This window comes from Epargyreus clarus, unplaced genomic scaffold, assembly GCF_041222505.1.
Source record: "Epargyreus clarus isolate Ecla_fem2 unplaced genomic scaffold, WU_Ecla_fem_2.2 ptg000015l, whole genome shotgun sequence".
Taxonomy (NCBI): Eukaryota; Metazoa; Arthropoda; class Insecta; order Lepidoptera; family Hesperiidae; genus Epargyreus; species Epargyreus clarus.
The window spans coordinates 15,941,301-15,965,809 of record NW_027332223.1 but is presented as its reverse complement, the minus strand read 5'-3'; the positions used below and the strand labels follow the sequence as shown (position 1 = coordinate 15,965,809).

At 37.1% G+C, this 24,509-nt stretch overlaps 2 protein-coding genes across 3 annotated transcripts in view; one reads left to right on the top strand and one right to left on the bottom strand.

Moving 5' to 3' along the window:
* Window positions 1-1,070: 1,070 nt before the first annotated feature.
* Atg3 (Autophagy-related protein 3) lies at window positions 1,071-7,938 on the top strand. The gene is made up of 7 exons (XM_073081083.1): window positions 1,071-1,313; window positions 1,617-1,805; window positions 2,406-2,516; window positions 2,805-2,963; window positions 3,828-3,968; window positions 4,518-4,645; window positions 5,298-7,938. Exons 1-7 carry the CDS (start codon window positions 1,242-1,244, stop codon window positions 5,449-5,451), a joined length of 954 nt encoding a protein of 317 aa, XP_072937184.1. The 5' UTR covers window positions 1,071-1,241; the 3' UTR covers window positions 5,452-7,938.
* A 519-nt stretch (window positions 7,939-8,457) lies between these two features.
* Window positions 8,458-24,509, bottom strand: part of tweek (transmembrane protein KIAA1109 homolog tweek) — a 42,297-nt gene continuing 26,245 nt past the window's right edge. For both annotated transcript variants that reach the window (XM_073081081.1, XM_073081082.1), the window contains exons 39-55: window positions 23,936-24,107; window positions 23,380-23,605; window positions 22,254-22,524; window positions 19,229-19,488; window positions 18,827-18,968; window positions 18,461-18,543; window positions 18,225-18,336; window positions 17,648-17,805; window positions 17,208-17,382; window positions 16,788-16,987; window positions 16,335-16,487; window positions 15,609-15,767; window positions 15,050-15,250; window positions 12,860-13,054; window positions 12,451-12,581; window positions 12,092-12,207; window positions 8,458-11,372 (exon numbers count right to left, since the gene is read on the bottom strand). In XM_073081081.1, coding sequence (XP_072937182.1) covers window positions 11,183-11,372; window positions 12,092-12,207; window positions 12,451-12,581; window positions 12,860-13,054; window positions 15,050-15,250; window positions 15,609-15,767; window positions 16,335-16,487; window positions 16,788-16,987; window positions 17,208-17,382; window positions 17,648-17,805; window positions 18,225-18,336; window positions 18,461-18,543; window positions 18,827-18,968; window positions 19,229-19,488; window positions 22,254-22,524; window positions 23,380-23,605; window positions 23,936-24,107 — 2,944 coding nt within the window. In that variant the 3' untranslated portion in view covers window positions 8,458-11,182. The remainder of the gene's footprint in view (window positions 11,373-12,091; window positions 12,208-12,450; window positions 12,582-12,859; window positions 13,055-15,049; window positions 15,251-15,608; window positions 15,768-16,334; window positions 16,488-16,787; window positions 16,988-17,207; window positions 17,383-17,647; window positions 17,806-18,224; window positions 18,337-18,460; window positions 18,544-18,826; window positions 18,969-19,228; window positions 19,489-22,253; window positions 22,525-23,379; window positions 23,606-23,935; window positions 24,108-24,509) is intronic.

Here is a 24,509-nt window from a genome sequence, read left to right as displayed (position 1 = left end):
GTTCACTACGTATCTGTTCTACTTTCCACTTTTTTGAGATGTTAAAAAAGTGAATTAAATTGAATATATTGCAAAGAGTAGTATCATTAACAACCCATTACTGTCCCACTGCTGGGCACGGATCTCCTTCCATCATGAGAACGATTAGGCCATAGTCCACCGCGCTGGCCAAGTGCGTATTGGTAGAATTCACATACCTTTGAGATTTTTTTTATAAATCTCTCAGGTATGCAGGTTTCCTCACGATGTTTTCCATCACCGTTTAGCATGTAATAATTAATTTGTAATACGCACATAACTTTGAAAAATCAGAGGTGCGTGCCTGGGATTTGAACTTCGGACCCCTCGATCGAGAGGCCGAGTTTCTTAACCACTAGCTTTTTTAACTAATTTAACGCCGCCATTTTACGCGCTCTTTGAATGACGTCACGTAGCGTGATTATTTTGTATTGATATTGATGATAACTGTATGCACATAAAGTTATTATTTAACGTTTTCAGGTTTCATCGATATTTACATCATAGGAAAGGCTAAATAACCACTTTATAAATATTTCCTAGAGTTACTGTGCAAAACCACTACTATAAATACATCATACAGTGTTCTTTTTGTTGCAAAAGATGCGAAAATACGAAAAAAGTGGTGCATGATTATAGGAAACAGATAATGTATCTCCAAAATCGCATTAACATTTGCATTTACTGTAACAAACAATAATTTTAGGTTAATAACTTTAAAATATTGCATTGATCAGCTACTTCGTTAGGTACTTATCGACTTCTACATGAAACACTATCATTTGAAATACACAACATGCATTATAATCTAATATAACATTATAAAGATAGGTAAATATTAACAATATAAGTTATGATCAGTTAAATATTTCTGAATTGACCTATGCATAAAAATACCTCCTTCCTAATAAACTATACTCTTTGATATTCCCTATTATAAATAATATTCTACAGAATAAAAATGCTAATATTGTATCAATATTGTGTCCAATGCACTCTGTGGAAATACGTCCCCAGCTTGACTGTCATCGCCAGATTGCCATTTTTGAAGTTATGTCAAGTCGACTGTCACTGTCATTCTTCAGTTATGTGAAGTTTCGACTTTTTGTTCGAGTTTGATTGCTTTTGTATTCGATATTTGACGCTGAATTGTCGCAACAAAGCCCAGTTTCTAGCTAGACCCAAAAGGAATTCATCCACGAAGAATATAGGCGGGTGGTAAAATGCAGAGCGTCATCAACACCGTAAAAGGTACTGCGCTGGGAGTCGCCGGGTACCTCACGCCTGTGTTGAAGGTGGGTCATTTGTCTGTTAAACTTTATCAATGCCTAATTTATTCATTACAAAATAGACAGACCATAAGGCGTAGATACATAATTAAGCAAATAGTTTGATTTTGCAGTGCTAATTTAAAAATGGTGTAGTAGTAGTAGGTCAAACCTATTAGACATTCAAAATAATTCAAAAATTGCAGTTTTAAAAACAAACCGACCTTATTTCATTCAAGCAGTAATCATAATAATTTATTATAGACTTGCATGGTGATGTTTCTGCTGCAGGAGATGAGAAAAAATTATTATTAAATATCTGTTTTCCAGGAGTCGAAATTCCAAGAGACAGGAGTGTTAACTCCAGAGGAGTTCGTGGCAGCTGGTGAGCACCTGGTGCACCACTGCCCCACCTGGCAGTGGGCGAAGGGGGAGGAGGCTAAGATCCGCACCTACTTACCGGCTGATAAGCAGTTTCTGATCACCAGAAATGTGCCATGTTATAGACGCTGCAAGCAGGTACTCATATTTAATCTTTCCTTTGTTTTGTTAAAGTGAACCACAATATATTTGATAAGTTAAAAATTTCTATAACATCTACAACAAAATAAGGTGTGTATTGTGAAATCATTGTGTATTTATGTAAATATTATCTTCCATTGAAATGACAACAACAATATGATTCCATATTTAAATACATATAGCCGTAATTGGTTTGATAAGCAGCCCACATGTTGTGTTATCGTTAATTTCTGCTGACAAATAGCATGTGTTTATCTGAATTAACATTGAGAATATGGCACTGATGTTACCTATCAAAACAAATAAATTTCTTGAGCAAATGTACCTATAATATGACAATCTCAATTTTCAAAGTATAAAATGTAATAAAGATATGAAATTGAATAACATGAACTGAAGTTTACTATGCTGAGTGGCTGTGACCCATTTTAATAAAACACTATTGGTTTTCATTGATATTTGATTGCAATTGGCAATACTGCATAGTCTACATGATTGCTTATAAGCATAACGGTGAAGACATAGGAGAGATGACCATCTGTCTATCTAATTGTTATTTACAATGAGCATGTCACTAGCAATACAGTTAATTTGTAGATTGAATACTGTGAGGACAATGAGAAGGTTATAGAAGATGAACATGGTGATGGTGGCTGGGTGGACACACACCACTATGACTCAGCTGGTTCCCCTACCTTGGAGGAGAAGGTAACATTGTTATAATGTGAATTCTAAGCAAAATGCATTTGACATAAATGTTATGAAGGACAGTTGATCATTGGACTTTTTTGATTTTCTCAGTTTTCTACTAATTTTTACAACTTTTTTCTCCTACAAATTCTTTTACAAATTTTTACTTATTTTTTAGTGAACTTAGATTCTGAGGTGTTCATTTGCACATATCAGAAAGTTATCACTTATATTCAATTTTATAAATTTTATTATTTCATTTGATGCACTAAAAATTTTAACATAAGTTGCTTTAATCCTATCTAGGTATGTGAAATGACCCTGGAGGCAGCTGAGACCGGCGACAGTGATGGTGAGGGTGGAACAGTAGACCGGGATGATGACGATGATGATGATGATGATGAGGGGGAGGCAGAGGACATGGAACAGTTTCAGGAGTCTGGACTCCTGGATGAAGTGGATCCAGTATGTGCTTTGTTATAATCAAAACAGATAACATGTATTCAAGAACATATAGTATTATCTTATCAGGACACATACTATATAAGCAAATTTAATTATATATTTAATCAATAATATGCAACAACTTTGTTGTTTAATGATTAGTTGTTGTTTATCTATAAGTTTTATTAGTAGTAGAAGGGTTCTCCACCTTTGTTTTTTATTGCTTCCAGTTTCAATTACAGTTTCTTATCACCAACTTTTTCTAGTACGGCTAGGTCTTGTTAGATTAGGCCATAGTCTACCATGCTAGCCAAGTGCAATTGCTAGACTGCACATTTTTTTTTAATAGAATTCTTGTATGTTGTCTAACATTGTTTTCCTAATTCGTTAAACCAGTGTTACAGGATGTGGCTTTCATTGTTATTTATAGTCTGATTCGTAATTAGGTGTCCAAAATGTAAACAAGGAAATGTCATTGTGAAAATAAGATTACACGTATTGTAAACCTTAACAAATACACAAGAAACAACATGAAAATTGAAACATTCAAGTTCAATTACGAAAACGAATAACATTTTGAACGAAATTTAAAAATGGCGGCAATAAAAATGCTTAGAATACCGATAGATATCATATTTTAATTTTCTACCATAAATCTTGTTTTTATTATAATTACTGTTATATTGAGTTAATATTGGAAAATTTTAATTTAAAATCAATTCAATAATTTATTTAAATTATTGTTTTATTATCATTGTGTTATTTTGATAGCGTCAAAAATAAGAAACTACCATTTAAAACGTAGTTTCTGGATATGTCAACACCTTTGTTAACATTTCGGACACCTAATTATGAATCGGACTATAGTGTAGTGTATGTCCGCAGAGCGTGGCGCTGGCGGCGCGGCGGCCGCCCCGCGCGCGGCCCTCCGGCGGCGACATCGTCAAGACGCGCACGTACGACCTGCACATCACGTACGACAAGTACTACCAGACGCCCCGCCTCTGGCTCATCGGGTATGATGAGGTATGCCCCGTTTCCGCATTGGATACATGTATTTCACCATATTGGCTATGGCTACTAATATCTTATCAATTCTTATATATTCAGTCTATAAATTCATTACTGGACTGAAACAGACAGACAGTATGTGTTGACACTATAGGACAGTTTTTTTATAAATTAGAAGTAGCAGACGAGCATGCAGTCCACCTGATGGTAAGTGATTACTGCCACCCATGGATTAGATATTCCTACCTGAGGTCGGCCACAGATGCGCCGCTACCCCTGAGCAATAAGCTGGAACGCCTCAGTAAAGTATGTCTCCCTTACCACACCCTTCAAACCAGAACACAGCAGCGCTTAACACTGCCGTTATAAGGTAGAAATAGGTGTTGCGGTGGTGCCGCCGGAGTCGAACCACAAAATGCTCTACCACCTTTAAAAGTGGAGTTCGATTAATCTTTCATCTATACTATTAAACGGCAAATAAAAGGACATGTTATATATATTTTTTCTGCAGCCAAAAGTGATGAAAATAAACATTCTAAAATGACGTTGTTATCACATTGCTAGGAGCGCACCCTGCTGAGCGTGGAGCAGATGTACGAGGACGTGTCGCAGGATCACGCCAAGAAGACAGTCACCATGGAGGCCCACCCACACCTGTCAGGGCCCAGCATGGCATCAGTGCACCCTTGCAGGTCAGTACCATACAAAACTTTTTTCGTGTAACTATAAACACAAAACTAGAAATACGATGGAAAAAGTAAAATTAAAATACAGAAAATAATTTATCAGAAGAACAAATGAAAAAAAAAAAACATCAATTATAGCCTATAACTCACCCGAGCCTAACATAATTCGTTATCAACATAATTTTCTATCTTTTAGTACCGCGTTTCCGAACCTGTGGTCCGCGGACAGCTGTGTCATCTCTGGGTCATACTTAAATCGCTCATTAAATGCACGAAAAATCAGCAAACCAGTTTTATTAGAAAAATGTGATCTAAGCACATGGTATTCTCTTAAAATAAAAAAGATGCATCCAATGATGTATAATACTATTATTAATCTATAAAAAAAAAATATATAAATTGGTTTTTCAAATTTTGTTTTGGCTCTCCTGTAAAAACATGATATTTGGGATTGTGTTTCTTTCGCTGTTTATTTTATTAAGGGGGTCCGTGAAAACTTTGCTTAATGTCCTAAGGGTCCGTGGACTGAAAAAGGCTGGGAAACGCTGTTTTAGTATATAATAATTTTATTACCATAAGCTGTTATAGAAATCTAATGAAGTCTGTTAAAAATGCTTCACATGTAAAAATGCAAAATTTTGATGAGACATTTACACAGGCACGCGGAGGTTATGAAGAAGATAATAGAAACGGTGACCGAGAGCGGCGGCGAGATGGGCGTGCACTCCTACCTCATCGTGTTCCTAAAGTTCGTGCAGACCGTCATCCCCACCATCGAGTACGACTTCACGCAAAACTTCGCCATCAACTAGCCGTCACACCGCGCCACTGCCCCCCACCGCGACCACCATGCCTCAATCCAGCATTACCCTACCAAAAAGCCAGTTTAGTCAAGGTTTAGCAATTCGTGATTGTTCTTTACACTGTCATCTTAGAATTCAATTCCATGAGGAACTCCATCATCACCACCCACCATTCGCCATCGGCCGCAAGGTCCCGTGTCGACTGCATTTCACAACCAAATAACATTTACTTAGTTAAGTTTACAGTAAGTGTGGTTTAGCTTTTTTTCACCATAATGTAATAGTGTTTTTTTTTTTTCTGGCAATTGGGAGAAGTTACTTTGGTTTCGTTTTTATGTAACTTCATAATAAAAAATCTTGCAACCTACTGTTTCTAATTGGCGACATACACAAGGTTATTGGTATAGCCACAATAGTTTACCAAGAGGGTTTCTGGTCCAAATGGGACAAGAGAACCGAAGTGTAGATTTTACCTCTTTTCTTCGCTAAAACTGCTTATAAAAATACTAGTAATACTTCGGACACACTAAAGTACCACAGTACACTAATGTACCGTGAGACAACAGCAGAATATTTTAACGTGTGTAAAAAAGGAAGCATTTCTATTTGTTTATTTGTATTGTTATAATTACATAGTTATTGTTCATATATTGCCGCTGGTTCGCTCACGGCAACATGCCAGTCATTGCCGGGTCAGTGTGTTATTCATTAGTTATTTTTAGAGTACATTATACTTGATAATACTAAAGTCTATCAGGTGGCATTTGTACAAACATTTACTTTATTTTTACATTTTGTGTAAGTATGCAGCCCATGGGCATTACACACACGATTGAAAAAATATCTGTGCATCACGTTTTTATTAATAAGAGACTAATATGTAATCTCAGCTTGCTTTTTTACAGTTATTAAATTTGTAGTAATAAAGTAAAAACGTTAAAAACAATAGAGTAAAAAAGTTTTTACTAAACAACTAAGAATAGTAAGCAGAGGAGACTTTCTGTAGAATTATATAATTTAGAGGCCCGCGTAATAGATTTTAGACTCGAATATTGAGATGCCAATTTATGTGTCGCTTGGGTGTTCTGTACCCACGTCATAATCTTAACTTACGATTTCTATTTAAATTGGCTCCATTATTATTATTATTAATATGTGAATGTGTATGGTGTGGCTTTCGGATTTTATTATTATAGGAAATAAATATTGATGGAGAAAGCTTACTATAATGGGAAATTGTACTATAGTCCTAGTCTCAATCCGCGCCCTATTCTTTTCCCATATACCTATTAAAAATATATTTTTATAAAGATGCAGTTCACTTGGTGGGATCTCAAACTATAGTGAACCAATCCAAGGGTAGCTATAATATGATGTGAAAGCGAGCGCGGATCGACACCGGCGCTGTAATGGTCAATGACCCTCATATCGTGCTTTAGCTTTATGTTATAAATATGTATTTGAATGTTTTTAGTATAATAAATAAATTAAAATATTGGATTGCAATATGTTATTAGATATAGATATATACTTAGAAATTAAATCATTCAGTTTTGATTATGCAGCATGCAAGCGATGCTTGGAAGTTGCATTAGTCAATGCTACAAAAAACAACACATTAACCTAATATTCATCGGCACAAACGAGTTTGTAGATTTTTTATACGAAAAACAATGTACATATGTTAATTTCGTAAAAGACATGTCAGTGCTGTTATGTATTTTGGACACATTCCTAAATAAAATATATATTTTTAAAGGGAATACATACTTTGAAACTATGAGTTTTGAGGGTCGAATATAGATCACTGAGACCTGTTTCGCCACGTTCAAAATAGAAATGAATGTTATAATACTTGTTTCAAATAAATTTTCGTAAACTACTCGCTCTAAACACTTGTGTGGAACACAATTGTGTGGAAAACTTGACTCAATACAGAATGAAATCCAAAATAGAAGCAAGTGAATATATTTCTCTCACATACATTATAGAGAACAAAATGTAATTGAAAATGCTGCCAGTTAATATTATTATCTTTCTTGAAACAAGTTATATGTTATATACAGTTACTACGGCTCAAGGTAGTTTTAGGAACGACATGGATTTAAGAGCAATAACATTCAGTTTATTATTTATCGTTATTGGTTCATTATACTCAGCTTTATATAAACTAGTTGAGCCGTAGATGAAAAGGTAGGATAAATAATTTGGCAACTATAAGTTACTTGTGTAAACTTTGATGTAAATTTTTAGATAGCTTAATATATTGCTGTATTTTATAAATTTTGAAATACTCTCATGTTGTAACGATATAATTATATACTAGAAAGACAGTTTCTTTTCAGAACTGATGGAAACATTTGTGTATCATTTGATATTTTAATTAAGATATAATGATATTATTATCATCATGTAGCCTAAGTCACATGTTGTGCACTTTTTAAAATATTTCGCATTATTTTCATTTTTAAATATACATATTTTGCCATAATATAAGTCTTTTTTATTATCAATTTATAAACATACCTTTCCCTACTTTATTTTCTTTATGAATAGTAAATGTAAAAAAAATGTGAGCCGTCACGGGACGCCTGGCAGATGTGAAACATCGACATTATTTTGTAAAAGTAATATGCAGAAAAGAACATATTGTGAAAGGAACTAAATATGTCATAATGATAAAATAAAATATTACGATTTTTTTCCAGATAACGATGACTATTTATTGAATAAACATTTATTTTCATTAAATACAAAAATTTACGAATTTATTTCAAATCGTGACTACTTAATTCGTTTAATCAGTGACTTCGGTAATAGTTATATTCGATGTTGCCTCTGAGGCAAGATCGAGTGGGAGAGAATCGCACAGTCGATTGCGCATGGCGACGCGTCGCCACACCGTACACACTACTGCATATAGACTGTATATATATACCATCGTATAGCGTGGCGACGGACCAGAAATCGGTTTTACGTGCGGCTATAGATGTTTCACATCAATAAAATGAGGAATATTCCATAATAATCTTTATTCATATCACATTCCTTATGTACAAATCACGTTCCGTAATAAAATAATTATATTCAGTACATAATTACATATAAATTAAAACTATCAAACACATCACAAAAATTAATACAATATATTTAATAATACGCATAATTGACAAATCAACTGATAAAAGTGAATTATAAACCAAATGAAAACATGTTTCCCAATTATTTAACGTTACACATAAAAAATACCTTCCTCAACCTCAAGTCTCATTGTAAACAAATTAATGTTAAATATATATATATATTTATTTCGGTTATAATTTCATACCCCATGTATATTCAACGTACATTTTATTAACATAAGCTTATAAAAGTGGCATTTCCCTTTAATACTTTTGCCCTAACAGAAAACGATTACTATACACTTTCGACAATTCCCTTTAATTGGTACCTATTATTTATCAATAAATAATTTGCTATATTTTACTTAATTAATATGTGATTAAACTATAAGAACATTTTCTTCTAATATTTACATCAATATCACCGCAGCGATCGTTACGTTTTACTACACTTAATAGGCCCCGACTGCAGTTCAGTCGAATTCTGACATCAATAAGATAAAACACCAAACTATGCTCCTGACACCAATATTCGTCCCAATGCCCTTAAAGTAAAAGATTAAATATATTTACCAATTTGCTTCGAATCGTCCCATGATTACTGGAAGCTATTAATATAATAGTAATACTCAAAAAATAAAAGAATATTATTAAAACGATGATTAAATTAAAATTTACCACATTTAAATAGTAACCGGAAGAAAAGTTTCGTGTAATACTAACAGAAATTCAGTTAAACTTTTTTCCAACTGAATTATTATTAATTAACCCTAAACAAAGAGAAATCATTTTAAAGCCATCATCACGTTAGTATCGGGAATATCACCCGCTATTTGGTGTACGACGTCGGTCCGTCGGCGCCGGAGCCCCGGACTGTTATGTCGAGCCACAATCCACTACTGAGATCTATTAATTACTTTGTGTACAAATACTAACATTAATATTGTTATGTTTTACAATCAATATTTATATAAGGAACGTGCTCCAACCGATGAGTAACGATCGAGTATTGATTTGAGCAAAAAACAAACCTACGGAGTTATTATTATGAACAGCATTGAAACTGTAAAATGATGTTAATATTTAAAGGACAGTTTGTCTTTGAGAGAGGCCACATGAGTACACAATGGAATTAATTTAATTAGGTACATAAAGTTTCATAAAAGTTCATTGGCACTTGTGCCCAACAAACTTTATAATATAAATTATACCATTCAGAATTTAACTGTTTGTTATTTATTTTACACCCATCTACTCCACAGACATCTAGTGTATGCCATCTATTCAGTATCATATCTATTGCTGATACGAATTGTATTGAAGTTTTTTTATAAGTAAGAGTATTTATTTATCAATAAATAAATTATTATCTGGAATACAAAACATGTTAAGATATATCATATTGTATGTAAATGTTACAAACTTAATTATATTTTTTTATCCCACAACTGATTATGGATTTTCCCCATACTTGGGTGACCCACTCTTAAAAATAAATACAAAATTCAAAAGTACTCAAATTATAATAGCAAGTGACTGATGTTGGTCAAGTTTTAAAAAATATCGTTTTATAAGACATTTTGAAATGTTGATAAATTTAAGCAATGCTTTTATAAAAATACGAAACTAGCACCTCTTTCCCATACATTATAAAACATTATTTTTTTTATATTTTCAAGTCCCTAATACAGACTCGCGATAAACAGACAAATAACATAGAATGTGAGAAGCATGGTTAATATGACATACCTTGCGTAATCGTAATTACACGATTTTAACATTTGGCATAATTACCGTCAAAGCACAATGAAATCTCATTGTTCCAATCATATTTAACAATTGTCTTATAATCATATTAATAGATCCCAATATGTTTTTATATTCCAACTTGTTTTAAATTCAAGTAAGGTATTAGCATCAAGTCAGTAATAAACTGAGATTAAAGCTATTTAAGTATGATTATACTCCATGAGTAAACATATTTGCTTATAATAAAACGCTAATATTAGCTGCCAAAAACATTAATAAGTTTAAAAAAGTATTGGTTTTTTTCGTGAAAGGAATGTACATCACGTGGCATTTAAGTTTTGTGAAACTAATTGTCATCCTGGTACAAAGCGAGTGCGTTAGCGCAACTCGCGCGACTTGAGTCTAATGTATACACGAGAGTTTTTGGTCACTTGTAATAAATCCTACGTTCACAATTGATGGTCCGTAGAATAACTTCTAATTCATTATAGCCACACGCTGAGGCAAGACTTTTTATACTACTTTAACTTGAGGCTAGACATCTATTCAAACGACATCAACACAGCACGCGTTGGAAAATGAAGGAAGACTTCAAGATCGGGTCACTTATTACCACAGGTGGCACTAAAACTATATTGTAAAGTCAATCCGATGTAAAGACTCATAGGGTCGGTACATGTCTGACGGAAAATGCGTCGAGCGTATCAGACGTCGTATGCTCGACGTAATAACGCATCATCGGTTAGGTGTGAAAGGTTGAATGTTTTATTATATAATTGTCTGTTCTAGCGTAACACGACCGATAATACGTGACGAATTTTCCGTCAGATAATCCATAATGATTATATCGGGTATACACACGCACTGCGTCAGTGGTGCCTGTGCGGCACGATGGCGACGAGGCGCAGCAGCACGAGCGCCAGCAGCTTGTCCATGGGGTCGAGCGCGCCGCGCTGCAGCCACTTGGGGATGGTGGTGCGCGCGTGCGAGAAGCCCAGCTTCTGCAGGATGTAGTCCACGCCGTACGGCTCGATCGACTTGCCCGCCCACGACAGCAACCTGTGCACGTATAATATGTACAGTCGCGTTCCTGCCATGGTTATCCAAGTAGTATAGTTTAGATGTGCGTGTTGCGTTGTCTAATGTTCAGACTAATACTGTGTCAATTTTGTCAATAACTATGAACAATTTTATTACTATTGGTGTGGCATGCTTATGTGCGTATAGTCTGATTCATAATTAGGTGTCCAAAATGTAAACAAATAAATGTTATTGTCAAAATACGATTACACGTATAGTAAACCCTAACAAAGTAACGAAAACAAAAAACTTTGACAAACTCAACAAAAAACAAAAACTTAATAACACATAATTTAACAAACGCGGCATGAAAACGAGAAAACATTCGAGTTCGACCACGAACACGAAAATGAATGACGTCAACTACGAAACTTAAAAATAGCGGCACAAAAAATATTTATGATCCCGATTGTGTTACCATTATCTCATTTTAATTTTCTACCATAAACCTTGTTTTTTATTATTATTACTGTATGAAACGAAATTGAGTTAATATAAATATAAAAAAAATGTAAATTGATCTTAATTTATTTAGATTATTATTTTATTATCGTTGTATTAATTTAATATCGTCAAAAATAAGAAACTACCATTTGAAACGTATTTTCTTGATAGGTCAACACCTTTGTTTATATTTTGGTCAGCTAATGATCAATCGGACTATAGTACGTATGTGTGCGCTTTAGTGCATGTCGTACCGCACGGTGGGCTCGAGGTGCCAGGTGAGGCAGCGGTACTGGCGGTAGTCCTGCGGCGCCGCGCCCTCGCCGCCGCCGCGCGCCGCCGCGCCGCCGCCGCCGCCGCCGCCCGTCATCTGTACACAAATTACATTCTCAATTTTAAGATAATACTAGGTACAATCCGCGCCAAATTGCTAGTCCACTCTGAAATTGTTGCGAGCAGGTGTAGTCATACAATTTGCTATGGCGACGCGACAACCAAACTATCTCTTTCACTTATTTTTCCCAATTTTAAAATGGTACCATGTATATTTACGCATAACCATTGAAGCACATAACCATTCATAAATAATTTTGTTAATAATAAACGAACTTACGATTCGGTCCTTTTCTTTAATATACGATGAGATCAGATCGTGCAGGAACAGGAACGCCTCGGCGTCCACGGACACAAATATGTGGTCTTCAAACTCCGTGATGAAGCTGCATTCTACTACTGGTTTTTCGTCTAAAAATAAAACAAAAACGTTCATACATATTGAATAGGGCATTATCAAAACATTGTTTAGCAAATATATTATGGCAAAACTAAATCATGTTATCCATTTATACAGTGTGTACGTATTTATATGTTCCGTAACACTACCGCGCAAACACTGGTTGGGCATGCCAATATGTGGCAAAACAAAATAATATCGTTCTATACAATGTGCATAAATACAAATTATTGTACATAACAATATTGTTTTAATTGACACGACACGTTCAATGTATCGTCGTACAGACCGTGCTCGGTGGGCGGGTTCTGTCCCTGCAGGTGCTCGGCGCGCATGTGCAGCTGCAGCGCGGGCAGCGCGAAGATGACCTCGCGCGCGTGCCGCTCGGCGCCGCGCGCGCCGCCCGCCGCGCCGCCGCCGCCGCTCGCCGCGCTGCCCGTCGTGCTGCTGCCGTCGCGCTCCAGCGACGGGAACAGCTCGATCGCTGCGATCGATACACAAACAGCTTTAAAACTGATATCATTCAATTCTGATGTCAACAATGCTAGGTAAATATTTAAATATTAACGAATTAATTTGTATTGTACATTTTAGAATTTCACGCAATTTTATTAGTATAGTTTCAAAGTAATTGAACCAGCTTTGATTACATAGAATAAATTAATAAAAAAAATTTAACAAAAAATACAACCGACTTCTATGTCACTACAAAGTAAAAAATAATTCAAATAAATGTTGGTTTAGTACATATTTCTGAAGTCGGCGCTCAATATATTTCGTTGGATAACAATGTAAACAGCGTGTCTAATATGAGCGCCGACTTCAGAAATATGTACTAAACCAACATTTATTTGAATTATTTTTTACTTTGTAGTGACATAGAAGTCGGTTGTATTTTTTGTTAAAAATTTTTTTCACCCTTTTTAGTGATGACATAATAACATTTATATTAATACAATATAAAATTGTATAAACATGATCATGAATTAAGGTAAGGTCTAAATTTACATTGATTGGAACCGCCCGCCCGCTCGCAGGGTACTGCCGCGCCCTGCTCGCTTAGTTTTATATTGTCTTATATGTTCCAACCTAACCTAACTAAATAGTCAATGATAAACTGGCTTTGCAATTTCATTAGAACCTACACCAAATATCTTCAAACACAACTCAATTATTCCCATCGGTTGAGGAGTTACATATTTTGACTCCGAGCCACATTATCAGACCCTCAAATAGTCAATGATGAACTGGCTTCGCAATTTCATTAGAACCTACACCAAATATCTTCAAACACAACTCAATTATTCTCATCGGTTGAGGAGTTACATATTTTGTCTCCGAGCCACATTATCAGACCCTTAAATAGTCAATGATGAACTGGCTTTGTAATTTCATTAGAACCTACACCAAATACCTTCAAACACAACTCAATTATTCCCATCGGTTGAGGAGTTACATATTTTGACTCCGAGCCACATTATCAGACACTTAAATAGTCAATGATGAACTGGCTTTGTAATTTCATTAGAACGTACACCAAATATCTTCAAACACAACTCAATTATACCCATCGGTTGAGGAGTTACATATTTTGACTCCGAGCCACATTATCAGACCCTTAAATAGTCAATGATAAACTGGTTTTGCAATTTCATTAGAACCTACACCAAATATCTTCAAACAAAACTCAATTATACCAATCGATTGAGGAGTTACATATTTTGTCTCCAGAACCCACTCTGATCCTCATCATATTTAAATGGGACTAACTTGTAGCAATTGTCCACACACGAAATGAAAGGCATTAAAATAGGTTCATAAACGGCGAAGTTATGGTTGTTATATTTACATAGGTGGAGGAGTTCCCCTCTTTTTCTCCAGAACCAATCGATGGATCCTAACCATATTTAAATGGGAACAACTTGCAGCTCGTCTCTACACAATAAAAAAAGAATTATTAAAATCGGTCCAGTAACGGCGGAGTAATTGCTGTACATACATAAAAAAAAAAGATACCGGCCGAATTGATAACCTCCTCCTTTTTGAAGTCGGTTAAAAATAGGTAGAGCAACTTGCGGTTCAATATCATATACATATACACATTCAAGGCAACGGAAATAGACCATAATTTATATATTGTTTATTACAACAATTTTAACAACAATTAAGGCTGTTAGAACTAAAATAGCCTAACTACAAAAATATGATTTACAATATGGAGAAAAGTAAAAGTGTACAGTCTGCTTTGAAGTTGTTGCAAGGGTAATCATAGAATTTACTATAGCGACACGATTCATTTCTATATCCAAAGCGGACTAGCAGTTCTACGCGGACTATACAACAATTTTAAATTACGAAAAAACAGGTAAAATGCAGTTAGACCAGTATAGTTCTAGAAACCTCAATTGTCCATTGCATTTGGGAGACTAACTAATAAGAAAGTATTTTAATTAAATGCACTGTAGCAAAGTAGTCATACCATCAATCTCGCTGTCCGCGAAGGCGTACTGGAACCACTCCCGGAGCGTCTTGAACTGCGGCGGGAAGAGCATGGCGCGCGTCATGCGGCAGACGGTGCCCAGCGACTGGTGGCCGGCGGGCGGCGGCGCGGCCGCGCTGCCCGGCGCCGCGCTGCCCAGGCTCACCGTCAGGCTCTGCACCGCGTGCACCTCCAGCTCGCCTGACATTTATATTCAATATTACTAGTAATTTACAAAAAATCAAAAATCAATATTAAATAATTCATACATGCATGCATATGTTGAAGTAAATGTTTCTTATGCCAAAGCCGACCGATTCCATTACTATTTAATAATAACAGTGTTAAATGTTGTTGTGTTCTAATTTGTCTTCAGGAATAATAACGCATTTATGGAAAACCTCAGGTAGGACTTCAATAACATATGAATTTAATATACATTTCCAAAAATTGGCCGCTGCTATTTAACCTTTACCACATGTTTGAAACTCCTTTATCCTATATAACGTAAAAACCATAAGAAAAATATATAATTATTTGTATTATCTTACTATTTTACCTTGTTCGTTCTGCAGCTCCTGAGCTTCCGTAGCGAAGCTGATGCAGGGTTCCTTGAGGCTGAACAACGCCCACGACTTGGCCTTCAAGCTGTTCCCGTGGAAGCAGGCCAATGAGATATTCTGTCCATGCAATTCCATCGTGCCACCCAATACTGTTCCTGAATCCCATATAATGTCAATTTTATAAAGTATTAATCTTAAAAATGTAAAGAGGAAAACTTTGTTTGTATGTTTGTTTGTAATGAATAGGCTCAAAAACTACTGGACCGATTTTAAAAAATCTTTCACTATTCGTAAGCTACATTATTCACGCGTTACAAAGGCTATATTTTATATTAGATACGTATGTATCCGGCTGAGGATCGAAGCCGGGACCCTCTGCGCATCACACCGGTAAGGTGACCACTTCGCCACGCGGATCGTCTAGTATGTTATATATGTTGCTATTTGCATGGTGAATCGTACATTTTATTTACATGTTTACAGAGACAAGGTTTGTTCAGTACTAACAAAGTAACGGGTTGCATCTATTTAGGATATTGAATTGCACAATTATTTTAGTTACTTCTAATATTAAACCTTTGGTTCTTGTCAGATAGTTCTTTTGCCTCAACACTTCAATTTCGAGATATAACATTTGTTTAGATTAATTTTCTTCCTTAATCTTCAAAGTCGTTAAATAATTTTTATATATTATTAAATATGTAAAATGTATCCTCGTTTACCGTGCGTGGGCATGGGCGTGGGCAGCGTGGAGAGCTGCGCGCCGGCCACGAGGCGCAGCGCGCGCTGCCAGTGGCGGTGGTGGCGCAGCTCCGCGCCGCCCGCCTCGCCCGCGCCACCCGCCGCGCCGCCCGCCGCGCCGCCCGCACTCGCCGCTGCGGGGACACACTCTCATTTCACTTCTATGCTGTATAATATACTTTAAACAAACTAACGAGCAGTTTATTTGATGGTAACCGGTCACGACCTGAAGCCGAGCACAGATGCATTACATCTCCTGAGGACTAACATGGTCACCACATTTGTCAACTGACTGCCATAACCTTTAACCCAAACGCAAGCTTCAATAATTTAAAAATAGATATGACAGCGGCACCTCCTCAGTCGAACTACAGTAATTAGAATAACTTTTACCATTTCATATTCGCGACTAACTTTCCGTATTAGTAACTTACGGTCCCGTCGATCTCTTCGCATGGTGCCATAGTTGGGATGCAGCGAGCTGAATACTCGCTTGCTGGACTTAAACTGCTGCGTGAAGAACTCCTCCAGCTTCAGCTGCATCTTGAGCAGGTCGGGTGTGGTGCTGCGACTCATCAGAATTTGCAACTGCTGCCAGCTGAGCTGAGCGTCAATTAGGATAGTCGCTGGCCGGCTACAATAAGAATTTGAAATATTTATGTTGCAGTCAGCAATTTTTCAATTGTATTATACTATTAATTGGGACGAATTTAATTTACACAAAAAATACTTATAAATGAATTATAAATACACTTAGTATATAGCAGAACAGCAGTGTTTTCACGATAGTAAGTATGTACACGTTACTACAGTACGTGTGTGTTACCACATGTACCACAGTACGCGTGTGTTACCTGGCGGCGGGGCGGCTGCGGCGCGGCTGCCAGTGGTCGCGCAGCGCGGCGCTGAGGCTGGACACGCGCGCCAGCAGCGCCGGCGTGCCCATGTACTCCAGCCGCAGCTCCAGCGCCGCCAGCCGCACGCCGCACACGTGCGCCGGCGGCGAGCCCGGCTCCTCCTCCACGTGCACTGTACGGTCGTAATACAACAACATTAATTCCCACGTCTAAGTTTAAAGAGTACCAAAAAGAAATGTGAGACTAGCGCTTTATTACGCAGATATGCCACCTGACGGCAGATAGTGTCGAGCGGTACGCTAATAGGCAACCGATCGCCTGCGTAGTGTGTCCGACATACGTACATGCAATACGTATGTATGTATGAATCGAGACGGATTATGCTTGTAATATATAGCATCGGTCTAAATACTGTGCGTAGTGTATGGTGTACTGACGGTGCGCGTGCAGGTGCGAGAGCGAGATGGCGCCGCCGACGATGCCGCCGCGCGCGTCGAGCGCCGAGCCCAGCAGCGCCACGCGCAGCGCCAGGTGCCGCCGCCGCGAGCTGCCCACGCTCAGCCGCCCCGCCGCGCCCAGCGACCGCGACTGCCAGCTACACACGACACACACATTCCGTGAGACCACTATAACGCCGAAATTTCATAACGCTCAGCTAAAACATGAGCTACTTTAGATTTATTAAGCCCGCTCCACATTCTCGCGAGAGTGTGGAGTAGGCTTTAAACGTTCTGAAAGGTCATAAAATTTAGTGTAAAAAGATGACAAAGCCTTTCGCATCTAAAAATTATCGTATACATTTTGTATCTGTAAATAAATATTTGTCTTATTACATTTGAGTATTAAGAAATGAGTGTGCACTGCATCTTTATTAACCTTCAAATTCAGTAATTACAAACCAATAAAGGTAACCTAATTCTCTGTATTCATATTTTCGTCCACAAAATCGAAACTATGTAAAGCCGAAAGTATAATGCATCAAGGTTTAAATAAATATATTAATAATCAACTGACCTGACATTGCCCATCACATTCCCCATGTTCATGTGCACATTCAGTCGCGTGAAGTTAACCGCGAATAGCACCAGCGTCTCCCATGCCGCTCCTCCAGTTGTTTTACTCTCCGCTACAACAAAATTAATAAAAAAATAGTCTATATCGACTGACAGTCATTTTATTAATGTGACAAATATTACCAATTCTGATGTCAATCACCTAATAATAGAATGATATAATTAATTTGTACTTACTTTTAATTTTTTGTGGATCAACAGTCTTGGTTTTCTCTCTCTGAGGTAGTACTGGCGATAGCGGCACGTTAGTGCTAGACGAACTGAAACACAAAAACTTCAATAAACCATCGGCTATTAAAATACCTGTACGTTTGACGTATCCTTTATGTTCCATCTTTATTTTGGAATTGTTTAAACAGATTATCACGAATGAAAATTGTGAACACACTATTCACAAGATACATTCGCGATACCAGTACTTTTAACTTCTAAGATGCTTTTGAGGTAATACCAACATTAAACTTAAGTTTAAACTAAAATTTATTGTGTTTCAACTAACGAGTAGTGACTATGTGTGTTGCTATAAAATATTGTGATTTAGACCTGTGCGCAGGATCGATGCTGACGTCACCGAGGAACATGCGGCGCACGATGGTGCGGCGATACCACGCCTTGGGGAACGCCAGGATCTCGCCCAGCCGCCGCATGTCGTACTTGAACCACGCCGAGCCCACGTCCACGATGGCTGCACATACACAAATTAATAAATTTTAAATGTATTACGTTCAACAATATTCATAAAACATACGACTAACGAGGTGGAACAATACGAATATTACACGAGTTTGACATCTAATGGTTTTGAGTTCGATTGCTACTACTATATTAACACTCCATCTTCCGCGGAATCGCATTGTATCCATAAAAATCTGTCCCTATTTTATTCCATTTTTTTTTTCAATTAATATCGTAACGCAATTATTGTAAAAAAAAATAAGTGCTTACTTGAAAACCTCACGGTAGCCTTGGAGGAATCCTGATCGGCCTGGAAGTCGAGCTTCCTGGAGCGCGACAGGTGGAACTTGACGAATTCCACGTTGATGCTGAGCGAGTCCTTACGCTCTGTATCCGATAGCGGCGACCACTGCGCCTCCTTCAGACTTGACTTCTTGCCGCCGTACGGGTGGAAGATGTACACGGAGAAATCCGCCAAGCAACCCGTCACGCTCAACCCGCCCATTGCCACCGCTGGTTCCGCCATCTCTCTATTATTAAGATAACGAAAAATATAGTACAATTGAAATAAAATAATTTTATTTTTATTTGTAATCTTTGATAACTTATAGACCTTAGTTGCCTATTTTTTCTTTATTCATTTCTACATCATTGCCTCAATGAATTTTGAGGTTATATATTTATTTATTTATTTATTTATTTATTTATTAAAGGTTCACCAACGTAGTATACACTTATATAAATTACATTGCAAAAGTTAGAAAAATAAGTCGTGTACCCACAATTATAGGTGAACACGGCATTTACAGAATAGACGCTCTAGTAGATTTAAATATAATGATAATAAGACTACAATTTACATTAAATACAAGATAAGAATATATATTACACAATTTTATACAATTAATAAGAACTTAGAAAAATTAAATATATTGAAATTAAAATTAAATCTAAAATTAATACATTGAAATTAAAATAATGTCAGTAGTAAAAAATAGATTTTTCTAATACAATAATTTTACTTATAGACTATTGAATTAAAATGTGATAAATTATTTTTGGATTAATATGTATATAAAATAAAAAAAAAAAATTATGTAATATGGCTATGACGAATGATCTCTGAAATGTTTTTTTTAAATTTGCCTAAAGTGTCCCCGAAAATGTCAAGTGTTTGATTAGAGGCCGACAAGGTATTATACTGTCTTGTCATTCTATTAATTGGTGAATTATAGCCAAGATTAGATTTAGTGAGATCTTGAGTAAATAATTTGTATTTTCCTTGTCTAGGAATTTTAGATGGCATATTAATTTTAACTTGTTCTAACAGTTGTGGAGAATCAATCAAGCCGTTACCGATTTTATATAGGAATATATTATCATGCACTAACCTACGATTATCTAAAGTCATCATATTAAAATGTTCAAGCCTATCGCCGTAGTTTAAAAGAAATCTAGCATTCTGGCGATATGATAATATCCGCAAAAACTTTTTTTGGATTCTTTCGATACGATCTTTATATGTTTTATAGAATGGGTTCCAAACAACACAGCAATACTCGAGAGAACTTCTTACTAGTGCATTATATAGTAGGATTGTAGTTTCGGCTCGTTTAAAATCCTTAGTGTTACGAAGGACAAATCCCAGAGTTTTGAAGGCTTTGGATGTTATGGCGTTAATGTGTGAATCAAAACGTAATTGTCTATCTAAGGTAACACCTAGGTCGCGGACTTCATTGACCTGTTTCAGTGGATTTTTGCCTATTTTGTACGTAATGATATTGTTAACACTATTAACTTTTTTTCTAGAGAATCTCATGAAATAGCATTTGTCAGTGTTCAGCACCATATTATTAAGCTTACACCAGTCAGCTACACCATTCAAATCGTTTTGCAGCTTCAGAGAGTCATCCGGACCATCAACACGCCTAGAAATTTTTAAGTCATCAGCAAACAAGTAACAATGGGAGTGATGAACAAAGTCGGTGATGTCGTTGATAAAGATATTAAATAATATAGGACCGAGATGAGATCCCTGTGGGACTCCGCTTGTCATTGTGTATGCTATAGAGGTGAAACCATTCAGCACAACTGCTGAGGTCCGATTCTCCAAGTACGAACAACACCATCTTAAGATACTGTTCCCGATACCCAACAATGATAGTTTTTTTACAAGGATTGAATGGTTGACCAGATCGAACGCTTTACTAAAATCTGCATAGATAGTATCCACAGATGATCTAGAGTCAACACATTTAGACACGTTTTCAATGAAAGAGACCAAGTTAGTGCACGTTGATCTATTGCTCAAAAAGCCGTGTTGGTCATTAGACATGCCATGTTTTAGATGCCACGTAAGCGGTCCACATAAAAGTTTCTCTAGTACCTTACCCATCGTTGGTAATATGGATATAGGTCTATAATTACTAATATTTTGTCTATCACCAGATTTATATATGGGTACTATTCGAGCCCGTTTCCACACTGCAGGAAAGATACCGCTAAGGAGAGATTTATTAAAAATTATTTTGAGTGGATACGAAAGAGGCTTAGCACATTTAATAAGAAATATGGGAGGTATATCATCGCAACCAGCGCTTTTGTACGGTCTTAGCTTTTTAAGTGCAGTTAAGACTTGTTCTTGCGAAAAAGAACAGGTCAGCAAGAGATGAGAATTTGTTGAGGAACAGTCTAATGGAACCGTAATGTTATTTGGGGAAGAGAATATAGAGGAGAAATTAGAAGCAAACAAGTTACAGATGTCTTTGTCATTTGATGCGGCTTTATCCTTTAAAAACATTTGGCTAGGATATGAGTTGTGATCTTGCCTCGTCCTTTTTACGTGTGTCCAAAATAGTTTAGGGTTATGTTTTAATGCTGTTTCGAGTCTTGCTGTATAGTTCTTATAACAGATATTTTGGAGTTGTGAACACCTTTCTCTGAGAATTTTAAAGCTAATTATATCAAGAGGGTTTCCAGATTTTTTAACTTTTAAATGGTACTTATATTTCTCTTTAAGTAATTTAATAAGATTTCTTGTAAACCACGGTGGGTATTTTTGATTGGATATTTTGGTGAGCGGTACAAATCTATGTATGATTTCATTTATGCTTTTGTAAAATATCTCCAACATTTCATCCACATTTAGACTTCCACTAAACTTGTCTTCCCAGTGTATTTTATTAAGTTCAGATGTAATCGTTTCATATATCATATATAATTTATTTTATAAAAAAAAACAAAAAATGTATTTGTTTGTTTCCATTTATAGCATAAATAAAGAACGTATACTGACTCGTCGGTGGCGCGTTTGGAGCTGAAGACGATCTGCAGCGAGGGCAGCTGCAGCAGGCACTCGACGCGCGAGGCGGGCAGGCACGAGAAGCGGAAGGCGACGGGCCGCGTGCGGAAGTGCACGATCACGTCCACCGGGAACGACGCGTACACGTACTGCCCGTACGAGCCGCCCTCCGCGCCCGACGCGCCCGACGCCCCGCTGGCGCCCGACGCGCCCGACGCTCCCGACACGCCTTCCGCTGAACGACAACGGGCATTCGCGTCGGTTTCTAAAGATAATCGCAATAATATAAGGAGTCACAAAACTCTCTAATTATGATAAAGTCGCTGACACACAATTAAATGACGCCATTGTGAAAATATTTTAAGAACAAGTAAGGCCTGGCCAAGCAGAACGCGTTCTTTAGCGCCGAATTAGGCGTAATTTACGCTATTGGACGCCACACGCCAACGTACTAATTTCAAAACCGACACATTGGTATCACATGTATTTGGCAGTTTTTGGACAATAGATTCGCTATTCAGATGTTGAGTGATTCAGATATAGAAAAATTATTATTTTTGTTTGCTTGGTTATCATGATCAAAGAAAAAATAAAAATGAAATTTTCAAATTTAATTATCGTTTTATAATTATTATCATTTATATTATAAAGATTTATTATACAGTAGTGTTTCCGTACGCTTAATATTAGTTTTTCAGTCGGAAAATATAAATATCTTTCAAAATTACGCCTGGCGCTAGTACGCAAATCTGTAAAAAATTACAACGGCCGGCGACAAGAACGCCGAGCGCCGCACTAGAACGCCGTACGCGTACGCGCGTTGTGTGACCGCTCTCTACTAGCTGAGTACAACACAACGCGACACTAGAACGCGGCGTAAATTACGCCGTACGCGGCGCTAGAATACACGTTCTGTTTGGCCGGGCCTTTAAGTAACTCCTGTATCAATGGTATTGATGATTTTCATAATTTCATAAATGACATGTAACAAATAACGTCTGTTGAAAGTTTTATATTAGCTACTACAACAGAGATAAACTGGATTAATAACACACAGTTTAGTACGATTCAATGGGTAATTTCAATAAAATAATAAATAATGTAATAACTAATAACTCACCCGATGTAGGAGTAGAAAACGCTTTAGTTGGTATAGGCTCTAACGTCTGTTCGAGGAACTCTAGTATGTGGGGGCTAATGACGGTCTCCTCGGGGATGCTCTGCAGCGTGATCCAGGCGAACAGCGCCGCCTTCTTGGTGCCCACCTTGCGAGCAACCGGCGGTGCGCTCGGCGTCATCTGCGGAGACATCAACTCCTCCGCCAGGGTCTTCGATTCATAGTGCACCTGGGAATAAGGAAGAGTTATTAAATGTGATGATTTTGGAGAAATTAATATTTATGCAGTTTTAAACATGTTATATAGAAAAAAATATTATACCCGTAACATTTATTTTCTGTATACATGCAGGGTGTATACAAAATCTAACTTCTGGGAGGTCTCAAAGAAATAAAAAGGAGGACTGTTATTCTACTTATTTTTGATAATAAGTATGTATAATAATCAAAAAAAATTACACCTTGTTAAGAAGCATCCTACAACTCGAACCAGCTACTTCTCAATGCACAAATTATTTGAAAAGGGCCGCGATACAAGTTACAAGCTAGCTCTATTTACCTTCAGCTGCAGCCCAGGCACTCGGAAGATGGTGACGTCGGGTGGCGGTGGCAGGCGGGGCTTCCTCCGGGCGGCCGGCGAGCCGCCCGCCGTGCTGGCGCCCGCCGCGCCCGCGCCCGCCTCGCCCGCCGCCAGCCCGCCGGACGCCGACCGGCCCACGCGACCACGCGCGCTGCGTAATGATACAATCAAATTAATTAATATTACTATGACCCGCGTAAAACTGCTAGTCCGCTCTGAATATAGACATGAATCGCGTCGCCATAGCAAATTGTATGACTACACCTGCTCGCAACTACTTCAGAGTGGACTAATAGTTTGGCGCGGACTATAACTGATTAAGTAAATCCGGACAAAATCATGCTACATAATATAAGCGATTCAAATAAACATCGGATTCAAATTAAAATCCATAGAAGTGTAAGTGTATATAAAAATGTCCAAAATTGTAGAAAACATTAAAAATTACAACATAAAATAATGTGTTGCACTGTGTTGCTCGTCATAATCCTTACGTTTACGTCATGATTTTTTTCTTACTTTATTTCACAATACTGCAAAGTTTTATCCGTGA

Excerpts from the sequence above, each read along its gene's own strand:
- Atg3 (XM_073081083.1), top strand. The coding sequence starts at position 1,242 with ATGCAGAGCGTCATCAACACCGTAAAAGGTACTGCGCTGGGAGTCGCC. Across the intron at positions 1,806-2,405 it reads GTTATAGACGCTGCAAGCAG|ATTGAATACTGTGAGGACAA; the intron begins GTACTCATATTT and ends GTTAATTTGTAG. Across the intron at positions 2,964-3,827 it reads TCCTGGATGAAGTGGATCCA|AGCGTGGCGCTGGCGGCGCG; the intron begins GTATGTGCTTTG and ends GTATGTCCGCAG.